We start from the raw sequence: 12,272 nt of genomic DNA, 5'->3' as shown, positions 1-12,272 counted from the left end.
TTAGTATTCATATCTACTTTAAACAGGATGGAAAGATTTGGACAACTGGAGTTTAATAAAAGGAAATGAGTTAGAGCATGTTAGCCTACTCACACTTCCAAAGACTGGGAAATCTATAAAACACATTACAAATCTACACATTTATAATTTGTGGGAATTGTTTATAATTCCATAATGATCTAATAGATATGATTATACTCCAGCAATGTACTGAAATGAAATTTTCACAATAGAAAAGAGGTGGGGTGCGAAATTTTGAGCTGGATGCTAAGAGTATGGTGGTAGGGGGGAAGGTTAGCGAAAATGCAAAAATTTGGTAGACAGGAGCATAACATGGGAAAATGTACAGATTCGCACTAGAGTGGAAATGACATAAAAGCAAAATGTTATTTAAGTGGTAAAAAGCTACAGAACTTTGCAATAGATATGGAACCAAATGCTCGGATATACAAAGCAAAGAAAGTTTGCATACAGGTAAACAAAGTATCTATTAACAAAATGCACACTGTAAGGAGGTGGAGTATAAAAATAAAAGACTTGCTTGAAGCTGCAAGTATAAGTAAGATCACATCACTTAGAAAAGGAGAATAAAACCAGAGCGATGAGGATCCTGAAGCATCCAATAACCCTGTGATCTCTGCCTCAGAGGCTGATGTCAGGCTGTCTTTCAAGAGGATGAATCCTTGTAAGGTAGCAGGGCCTGATGGGGTACCTGGTAAGGCTCTGAAAACCAGTGCCAACCAACTGGCGAGGGTATTCAAGACATTTTCAATCTCTCACTGCTACAGTCAGAAGTTCTCATCTGCTTCAAAAGGGCAACAATCATACCAGTGCCCAAGAAGAGCAGCGTGAGCTGCCTGAACGACTATCGTTCAGTTGCACTTACACTTACAGTGATGAAATGCTTTAAGAGGCTAGTCATGGCTAGAATCAACAACTGTCTCAGGAAGGACCTGCAATTTGTCTATTGCCAGAGAGGTGATCTCAGTGGCTCTTCACGCAGCCTTGGATTACCTAGACAACACTAATACTCATAACAGAAAGCTGTACAGGACTATAGCTCAGCATTTAACACTGTAATTCCTACAGTCCTGATCAACAAGCTACAGAACCTAGGCCTCTATACCTCCATCTACAACTGGATCATCAGCTTCCTAACCAAAAGACCATAATCTGTGCAGATTGGAAATTAACACTGGCGAACCTCAAGGATCAACAAGATCAAAGAGCTGATTGTGGACTTCAGAAAGGGCAAGACAAGGGAACACACACCAGTGCTCATAGAGGAATCAGAAGTGGAGAGAGTGATCAACTTCAAGATCCTGGGTGTCACTATCTCCGAGGACCTGACCTGGACGCAGCACATTGATGCAGCTATAAAGAAGGCACAACAACGGCTATATTTCAGAAGGAGTTTGAGGAGATTGGCTGCATCACTGTCTGGTTTAGTGCAGTGGGGGAGGGGGCTATTGCACAAGATCGAAGTAAGTTGCAAAAACTTGTAAAATTAGTCATCTCTATCGGGGTACTGGCCTCCATAGTATCCAAGACACCTTCAAGGAGTGGCACCTTAGGAAGGCGGAGTCCATCATTAAGCGTCCCCACCACCCAGGACATGTCCTCTTCACACTGTTACCATCGGGAAGGAAATGCAGAAGCCATGCACTATGCAATTCAGGAACAGCTTCTTCCCCTCTGCCATCTGATTTCTAAATGGACATTGAGCCCATGAGAACTACCATACTACTTTTTTTGCACTACTTTATTATTTGGTAGACATATATATCCTTAAAGTAACAGTTTTTTTGTTCTGTATATTTATAATCTATTTTATTGTACTGATGCCATAAAGTTAACAAACTTCCTGACATATGCCGGTGAGATTTAATCTGTTTCTGTTCTTGGGCAAGCTGCAGAGTTCTGGTCTCCTTACACAATGTGTGAGGTATTATATTTGTATTGGAGAAAGTTTAGGAAAAATTCACTAGGTTGCTTTCTGTGAATAGAGGGCTTGCCTTTGAGGACAGACCCTCACTTAGTCGAATTCATAATCAGAGATGATATTATGGAAACTTAGAGGATTCCAAAGGGCTTTGATAAGGCTGATACTGAGAGAATATTTCCCTCATGAGAAATTCTGAAGTAGGGTACATAGTTACAGAAGAAAGTATTATCTCTTTAAGATAGGGATAAGGTTTTTCAAAAATCATGTATCTGAAAATTACTCCTCCAAAAAATGAAATATATTCAATATAGAAACATTCTTTCATATTTTATTACAACACAAGGCATTCACCACATGCGATGTAATCGTAGCAATCAGATTCACTAATCTATCTCTCTATAGCTTATTAACTTTTTCTCATGCCTATCAAAACCCCATTAGGAGTAACTTACAGCAGTCAATTAACTAACCATCCAGCACATCTTTGGGATACAGGAGGAAACATAAGCACCCAGGTGAAGCCAACAGTCTCACAGGGAGAATGTGCGAACTCCACATAGAGAACACCAGAGGTCAGACTCAAACCACCTGGGCTATCAGAGCTGTCAGACATTATCATTACCTTCATGCCTCTGTGTTGTTACTGTGCCAAGGTCTTCCACAGGCAAATGTTTCAGGGTTTATTGTTGATGGCTATGACTGACAGGTTGAAAATTGACCCTATGCCAAAGTCAGATCAGTCTTAATCTTATTTAATGGCCAACCAGGTTCAAGGGCTGACATTGGGCTCCCCCTACTCCTAGTTCTTGTGTTTATTGTAGAGTTAGCACCTGTGGAATCACACACCAGCATGGAGCTATCATCAGTATTGCTACCTTCTTGCTGTGGTGTGATTCTACAGGTGATGACACCCTGATGAAATGGATTTCTGTAGGAGATAGTATGTTTCCGTGGTTGTGGCTCCCTGTTGGTGTCTGCTCATTAGATTTTAACAAAGAATAGGTTGTTCAACAAAAAAACCTGTCTTTTCTTATCCCTACAAATGCCCACTCCATTGTACCCAGTGTATGAATGCTTAGTGTACCATAGGGAGCAACTTGAGAGTCATCAGCACACATACTAGCCAAAATTTGTTTAAACTGATGAGACTAGAACAATTATTGAAAACATTTAACATTTTAAATGTGAGATGAGTGCTACCTTTGCCTATTCAATACAGACCAACAGGGAGGGGGGGGGGAAGAGGGGGAGGGGGAGGGAGAGAGAGGAGGGGAAGGGAGGAGTGGAGAGGGGGAGGTGAGGGAGGAGGAGAGGGCGAGAGAGAGAGAGAATGAATGAATCAAAAGGAATAGTTGTAGACGTAAACACACATAGAAAGGACAGAGTTTCACATTTTGGTAGACTCCATAATTCAGACAAAAATTATTCTTACATGTTGTACTATGATTTCTTGAACAAGTTTATTTTTCAATAACACATGCAAACTCTTCCTACCATTGGACAGAATGACAGAATGCTGCTTGTCTCTCAGGGCCAGGCTGAATTGCCTGTGACAGCTGTTGTTCTGCTTAGTCTATTGAGTGATAATGGATTGCAACAAAGCTCTTTATAACAGCTCAAGAGAGACAACTATTTTGGGATGGAACAAGTATGAGGCAGGCGGGGCAGGGGACAGAAAAGAAGTTAAGAAAACAAGATTTATCACAAGCACCTATCATACTTTGCAAGTGTGTTGCAAAAAAAACTTCTCATACAATAATTCTTCCATTACTTTCAGTTAACATGACAACACACAATACTATAATTTGACTGGCTGCACATCCTTTTCACTGACAACCGGGTGGTTGGATAGAAACCTGCCTAATTGCAAGGTAATATAGATGTGAAAATGCAGATAAAATACATTGTTCACATAGTTGCTAAAAAGGAGTACAACTATGTTGTGAGAAGTCTTTTAAACATTTTATAGCCACTAGATGGCTGGGATACACTGAAGGGAAAGTAACAAATCAGCATTATTACATGCTCTTAATAAAACAACACAGAGACAGAGTGATTGCTATCTATCGGGCTATGCTGCTACACACTACAGGACAGTTGCAATGCTCACTTGCACAATTTATACAGCACTTTGGTAAAGAAACTCCCAAGTGAAAAGTGACTAGAGTGATTTCTATATAAAGGAAGGCAGTACTGCTTTGGAAGAACATAAAAATACAAAACAAAACTTACTATTGCTCCATGCCATCTCCCTTTAGCCAGGTGTAAAGATTAATATGATTAAGCCAGCCTCTTGGGAAATCTCTATGGCTAATTTGATGGGACTGAAAGCTACTGCAACCAACCTTTAAGGCAAGTGTTTCAGATCCTAAATCAATTTTCTTTTAACAGTAGCCAGAATTTCAAAGAGACAGAAATGTTAATCAAGCAGATTTATTTCAGATTCACATATGAAAGGATGATCTGTCACAGTGGGATAACTCATTCCTTCTTTCACAAGTTGCAATCTACTCAAGCCTTGTTGGACCAAAGAATTGATTTACTTGTTTATTTATTATTATTATTATTATTTTTATTTTTTTATTATTAATTTTTCTTCTCTGCTAGATTATGTATTGCATTGAACTGCTGCTGCTAAGTTAACAAATTTCACGTCGCATGCTGGTGGTAATAAACCTGATTCTGATTCGCTAGTTAGTTTGTTACTCCGTAGAGTAGGTTTCAGCTAAACCAATTCCAAACTGGCATATAATGGCTACTGCCTAACCAGAAGGTGTGGAAAAAGTAAGATTCAATTAATATATCTCTGATATTTTCAATAACATTGATTAAGGTAAATACCTTGGATAATCACTCCAGATCATGGAACAAAGGTGGAAAAGGATCTAGTCCACAGCATTAAATGCATTAACTAGCACCATAAATCTAGAATTAAAACAAGGATTTGCATCTATATTATAATCCCTAGATGCCAATTCTTTGAGCGAATAAGTTGTACAAATAACACACACAAAATGCAGGAGAAGCTCAGCAGGTCAAGCAGCATCTATGAAAATGAATAAACAGTCGATGTTTCAGACTGAGACCCTTCATCAGGACAGAAAGGAACAGGAAGATACCAGAATAAAAAGGTGGAGGGAGGGGAAGGAGCACTAGCTCGAAGGTGATAGATGAAACCAGATTGGTAAAGGGCTGGAGAAAAAGAAAACTGATAGGAGAGGAGAGTGGACCATAGGAGAAAGAGAAGAAAGATGGGCACCAAAGGGTGTTATTAGGTAGATGAAGAGATGAGATAAGAGGCCATGGACTGAAATGTTAGATGGGGATGGAGATAGGAATTAAAATGGTTGGCTACTGGGAAATTCTGCTTTTGGCAGATGAAGCCGAGGTGCTTGACAAAGCTCTATGAATGACTCAATTACTCTTGTTCTTCTTTCAGCCCATGCTCCCACAGCAAATTGTAGAAGCACTTATCATTATTGAACCCAGTGCACTTCACTCATTAGTTATGGACGATTAAAATGCCGGACACACTTAAGACATATGTGTGCGCTGAAATATCGAGGAGTTTTTATGAATGAAGTTTACATCACATTCTGATGATATGGTCATAAAACTTTCATAACAGATGTAGTCATTAATTATTTATTCCAGTAATGCTTCAGACATCAGTTCATGACCAATAGGTCCTGAATTGCCTGGAGAATGATAGTGACAGCCTTGAATATTTTTGCAGTTAAATTTACAGAAAAAATAGCTACAGCGTTTTTAATTTCTTTAGAAAATTATAAATTCTGAAAATCTGCTCAGTTCAATCTGAATCTTTATTTCCTCCATTAGGTTTGTTAATCTACTAGGTCGGACAGATGATCAATCTGCAGTACACGTATAGTTAAATGAGCTACTTAACAAGACCTAGAAAGCAAATGTTGAACAATTCTTTGTTACATCTAGGCAGAAGCAGAAGAGAATCCAAACTTAGGACAGATTTCGTTATGCAATGAGGCAACAATTGACCATTTGTCTGGAAGGGTAGCTTTGGTTTTGCCACAGTGTTCATACAAGAGTGGATATAGAGGTAAACCTTTGATATTCTCAAAAGGAGTGAAAATGGGCACTCCTCAGCCTTAGCTACCAAGTAACTAGGAAAGAAATTGTCTATGAATGCCACAAAGATTGGATACATTGTAACAAAATAAGTTTAAGATTTGAGTTTAGTATTTTTCACTGGCATGAAACACCAGTAGCATTACACTTATTTTTTTAAACTTGCATTGTAAATGCACCTTATCATTTATGAATTTATTTGTGGTATTACTTTGTGTTATGTGTGTGAGTTATATGCACTGTGTTGTGCACCTTGGTACAGAGGAACATTGCTTCATTTGGCAGTATGCATGTGTACAGATGAATGACAATGAACTGAACTTGAGTTTGAATTTCAGGATACTCCACACTCAATGGAATACATCTGAAGCAGAGTCGCAGTTGCAACATTAACACACAAGAACATGTCAGTGAAATTCACACTACGAAGCAGCAGAATTCCTGAACATCTGGAATTCCTGCAATCAGTTTCAGTCTCTAACTTACTCACAGTTATCCATTGATAGCTACATAACAGTAGTCTCTAGAATTCTAAAACTATTTATTGGATCTGAAGTATTTTCCAGTGTCAGAAAGAAAAGAACTTTGTATTTCCACATTATTCATTGTTTGCAATCTTAAGTACTTAATGTTGTTAATGTTATTTTCACCAATTGGCAGAAAAAGGACAAAAACATTGTACAGATGTAATAAATTACTTTATTTTAAGCATAGAAAAAAACAACTTGCATTTCTTCATCATTCTATATGTGAAGCAGCAAATGTCAGAATGCTCTGCAGGACAAAGGTAAGAAAGGGAGGCGAGCGGGCAAAAGCATTGCAACGAAAATGGTCTGCAGCAGGACCCTAAACATCAGAAGTAAGGACTGTGAAAGTTCCATAAAGTGAAGAATAAGATGCTGAAGAGGCCACTGCTACGGTGAAGCAGAAGAGGGGAAGAACAAGACATAGGCAGGTATTGGGACACTAAAGCTGCCCTGTGGAAATGTAGTTGAGGATGGACAAGACAAAAGAAGCATTTTAAAGTGAACAAAATCTATCTATTTCAAACCTAATCACCGCCCGAATGAAACTTTGCCAAGAAATAGACAGTTCTTACCATTAGCATCCTGAACACCAGTCAGCGCACCTACAGCAGCAGCAGTTTCTCCCGAGAGCACAATTTGGCCTCCGCCTTGAAGGGTCGCTTCTGCAAGCGTGGCAACAGCATGAGCAGCAGCTTCACTGCAATAGAGAAAGGAAAAATATATCGGGTATGCAATGGACCTGCTCAGGCTGACAACTGCCAGCAGAAACAAAAGAAAATATGTACATTAGTGGAAATAAGCACATATCTACATACAAAAACACTATTCATACAGAAACTACAGACACTGTTCAATTTCCTCTTCATATGTGCCAGCTCAATGAAAAGATCTTCTGCATTAACTCAGCTTCTCCACCACATTTACCCCATTCCTCTTTTTAAGTTATTATTAAATGGCATCATTGTATTTTCTGCAGTGCAGTCCACATCACAAATTGTGCATAAAAGTTTCTCATTTTCATCAGTTGATTTCCCAATCTGCCTGGCTAATAGAAACGATTTGATGCAACTTAATCATATTTGAACATTTCCAGTACAATTCTGTCTAAGTTTCTTTGCTCCAAGGACAAACTGACCTTCTCTGTTCTCCTTGAATAAGCAAAAATAGGTAATCATATCAAAAGATGGTGCAGGCATGAAAATCCAAAAAAAAGCTGCAAATTGGAAACAAAAGCAGGAAATGCTAGAAATACATAACAGCTCAGTCAGTGTTTGTGGAATGAGAAAAAGTTAGTGTTTTACGTCCGCGATTCATTAGAACTTGGAAAGAGAACTTGGTTAAGTTATCTTTCATTAACAGAGAAGGTGGGAGAGGGAAAGGTAGAACAACTGGAATATTTCCAATAGGGCGAGACTAAATGAGTTAATGCAAAAGTAACACTTAGGATAATATTAGGTTTCTTTGTTTGTGTAGTGTTGCTAACATCAAGGCTGTGGGACATGTCCAGAAGTCCACGGTATAGAAACAGAAAAAGAAAAATTGAACTCAAATGAAGAAGGCAGGTATATCCAGTTCTGATACGGACCTGAAAGAAAGTGTGGCACAGGTATATCCATAAATATATACAGCTATTACAGAGCAAATGCATTCATAGCTTATTAAATAAATAAAAGCATACATATGTACTTTGCAAAAATCAAATGCTCCATTGTAAAAATCCCACAGTTCGGTCTATTTGATTTCACTTTTCCAAGCATTTCAGCATTTAGTCTTCCTGTTGCAATTAAACACAAACATAAAGATTACTGACAGGAGATTAGTAAATAGAGGATACTAATTTCTGAAGCACTCTATGATATTGCACTTCCTTAGCGTTGCCTGGATTATGTGCACTGTTTCTGGAATTTGACTTGGACCACCTTCTCTGATGTGAAAGGCAGGAAAGCCACCTTGGCAATTAAACTTAACATTCTTCTTTTCCAAACTGACCTGGGTCAATCCACCAAGTATCAGAGGCAAGCATGAATATTCCCTATGCTTACTTGCAGCAAAAACAAGATCCTGAACCCTTGAGTAAAAACAGTACAAATTCAAGCATCAACATCTTTCTTTTTAAGGAACTTTTTCAAAGATTACTTTTTCTGAATAGACATTGGTCAAGAGTTTATAAAACTTGCCTCTCATCGAGAAAGAAATATTCAAAGGATTAAAATGGCACATATGACTGTTTTTATTAGAAAAGAGACTAGGGATTGCTTGAACCAAACCTCTTCATCTCCCAGCTCCCACAAAACAGGCAGGCGCCATTCTGCGCCTCAATTCACATCTTGCAAGTGGTGGGATTCTATGACACAGTTCAGATTCAGCTGGGAGACAGAACAGGAATTGGAGAAAAAAAATCAATAGAGGAACAAATGCTTTATAAGGTGAACACAGCTTTCTTTTCTATACCACTAGTGTGCATTGTGGCCATTGACAAATGTTTTAAATAAGAGAGACTCTTCCTGTATAGCAAAGTAGAAAAATGGGACAGCGATTACAGTATACATGAAGAATGCAGTGAAGTTCCAGTCCAAACTCCTCATGCTGGTTGGAAAATACCAGTCACTATTGCCCCCTACTGGAAATAATGCCCACATGATAAGGGCTTTATTTAGAAAACAGATTGCAGATTTATTTGATACCAGGATTTTTTTTCTCCAGAAGTTGTGAGATGGGGTAAGAGATCACCAAAACCTGACATCAAGTAAAACCTCATGTAAATCAATATCACCTGAATCCTGTTGATTTTATTGATCTTCTAATCAGCTAAACAGAGGTGCAAAAAGAGAACTTTATTAAATACATTGAGCTTGACAATGAAAGGTAGCGGTGGCTAATCAAATTTTGACAGCAGAGCATCAGTGAGGAGCATCACCATTCATTAATTCTTTAAAAACACTGACCAGAAAAAAATGTATTCAAATATCCGAGGCAAAATCTGTTCCACTGCACTTGGGTTCTGTTTAAGAACTCCGTAGGGAAACTCAACAAGCAGTCCCATTAACAATGCTTATCCAACAGCAGTACTTTGAACAATGCCCCTAAAAGAGACTTAATACCTACTCTAGTTGTAGTCTACCTACAAAACAGAAATCTCTCTGTTATTTTGTGATTTCAGCATGTGGATGACTCAAGTCAGGGGCCATCAAATTTGGCAACACAAAAATCAAGTACCTGCTTATATTTAAAAGCATCACTTGTCCATTTCCATAATTATCTCACTTCTGCTTCTCCATCTGCACTTAGGCAAGGCAGAATCAAGTACTACTAATGAAGTAACATCATAAAAGTTAGTAAGAGAAAAAAAAACAGACCAGGCATTCCACCTCCAAGCCTGTGAGCTATCCTAATGAAAATTAATGCATATAAGGTGAACTCAGATAACATCACCCACCCAGCTCCATCCTCTCCAGCACCTCCCTCAAACTCCGAATTCCCTTCCCATATCAGCTGATATCCATTCTCAGGACTTGCATAACAGAGCTCTTAATTGCTTGTCAGAATCTGTAAAATCAAATTTGAGCAATGAATCTGATTCTAACATCATAATGTAACTATGTTTTACAACGCAGAAGCAGACCAAACCAAAAGGTTCCTACAAGTATTGGGGAAAAACTATCATTCGGACCATAAAGTTCTCTTCTTTTCACACTATACAATCCACCTGTTTACTCCATGGACTCCACACAGGTGATTTAATTCCTTTGGAAATTCTAGATAAATAGTTTTGATTATAAAAGATAATTGAGTAAAATTCTAGAAAGTTACCAGCCTCATCATTGTTTAGTTTTCATAGTTACTGTGTCAAAGATACTGGGAAGATAAGGGATTAAGCATCCAGATTCAAGATTATTTATTGTCATTCTTCAGTACACAAGTGTAAAGGAGAACAAAATGATTGCTACTGAGGATCTAATGTCAAGTTTTGAGTATTTTAGTCTGTTCCTATTTAGTATCTTTCAAAGCCAAGACAACCCACTCACTTTTTTGCTCTTAAATTTAGAATCAAGAATCAGAGGAAATCTGCTTTTGGTTGGTATACTTGTTCTAAGATGTAGAATAAAATCCAGTCTAACGTACCAGCCACCTCCATTCTGCTATACTCATGCCTCAGTTACCAGTATTTGAAAACACATCCAGCTGGTGTTATTTCAAATAATGAGCTTAAACAACACAAATGAAAAACATGCTTTGGCCTCTGCCATGCGCATGGCACGTCAGCAATATACAGGATGGGAAACTCCTTGCTTTATGACTGTATTCCAAAATAGGGCTTTGATGCGTTCTGCTCAGAGATGCCAGACTTTGCTTCATGGATGACCAAGTTTATCCAGCGAGTACTACACTCACTTATGCCTGGGGGGGGGGGGGGGGTCTGTTATTTAACTTGTGGTTTATCCACAGGTGGAGTCTCAGCAGACAGCAGCAAAAGGTGTAAATTAGCTAAAGTATTTGCTTTATTAGCATGCCTTGCACAGCCTTCAACCAACAATGTAGGAAGTACAGAGAATAGTCCCACAATCAGTAATGTAATTCTAACCAAAATTAGTAGTCATGAGTCTGAATCAGTGATAAATGGTAGCCAGGGCACCCTACTCTTCACATTATCAGGAAATTTTAGACTCTACTTAAGAGCAGATGGGGACTCCTAAGTATTTCATCTGAAAACTGACAGCTCCCGCAGAACAAGGCTTCCTCAGTATTTTGTTGGTGATTTCTAATCAATTGAACCTGAAAACTAATTCTAGTTACTATCACATTGCTGATTGTGGGACCTTTCTCTGTGCAAACTGGCTACTGTACTTCCTACATTGTTGGTTGAAGGCTGTGCATGGCATGGTAATAAAAGCAAATACTTTATCTAATCTGCACCTTGGACACGTTATTATAAACACCTGTACACCTGCTCATTAATGTAAATATCTAATCAGTCAATCACGTGGCAGCAACTCAATGCATAAAAGCATGTAGACGTCGTCAAGTGGTTCGGTTGTTGTTCAGATCAAACATCAGAATGGGGAAAATATGGGATCTAAGTGACTCTTAACTGTGGAATGATTGTTGGTGTCATATGGGTGGTTTGAGTATCTCAGAAATTGCTGATCTCTCAGAATTTTCATGCACAACAGTTCTCCAGAATTTACAGGGAATGATATAAAAAATAAAAAACATCCAGTGAGCAGCAATTCTGTGAAGGTAAACTCCTTGTAATGAGATAGGTCAAGGGAGAATAACCAGACTGGTTCAAGTTGACAGGAAGGCAACAGCAACTCAAATATCCACGTGCTACAACAGTGTTGTGGAGAACATTTCTGAACACACAACACGTCAAACCTTGAAGTGGATGGGCTACAGCACCTAATAACGTGGCCACTGAGTGTACATAGCTGAATGTCTGATTATTGTATTTTGGAAATGCCTGCTCAACACTCCTCTGCGTCTCACTGTAATCATAGTGGAGCTTCACAAATGATGATTACCTGTCTGTGATCACCATGAGAAGCTCAGGCATTCTGTGGAGATTTTAAAAAAATCACACTTGTAAGAAAAACAGAAATTTAAGTCAAAGGATGGTGTTTAGACTCAGGGTGACCAACCAAAAACTCAATGCAAGTTGTAAGTAGAAAATATTGATAATATTCAGCAGATCA

General features: G+C 38.6%; 1 protein-coding gene across 4 annotated transcripts in view; it reads right to left on the bottom strand.

Annotated features, from left to right (window-relative positions):
- Positions 1-12,272, bottom strand: part of nrf1 (nuclear respiratory factor 1) — an 84,587-nt gene that overhangs the window by 26,321 nt on the left and 45,994 nt on the right. For all 4 annotated transcript variants that reach the window (XM_073066809.1, XM_073066810.1, XM_073066811.1 and 1 more), the window contains one exon: positions 7,152-7,276. In XM_073066809.1, coding sequence (XP_072922910.1) covers positions 7,152-7,276 — 125 coding nt within the window. The remainder of the gene's footprint in view (positions 1-7,151; positions 7,277-12,272) is intronic.

This window comes from Hemitrygon akajei, chromosome 14 (assembly GCF_048418815.1).
Source record: "Hemitrygon akajei chromosome 14, sHemAka1.3, whole genome shotgun sequence".
Taxonomy (NCBI): domain Eukaryota; kingdom Metazoa; phylum Chordata; class Chondrichthyes; order Myliobatiformes; family Dasyatidae; genus Hemitrygon; species Hemitrygon akajei.
The sequence above is the reverse complement of the archived record's forward strand: the minus strand, read 5'-3'. Positions and strand labels throughout refer to the sequence as shown.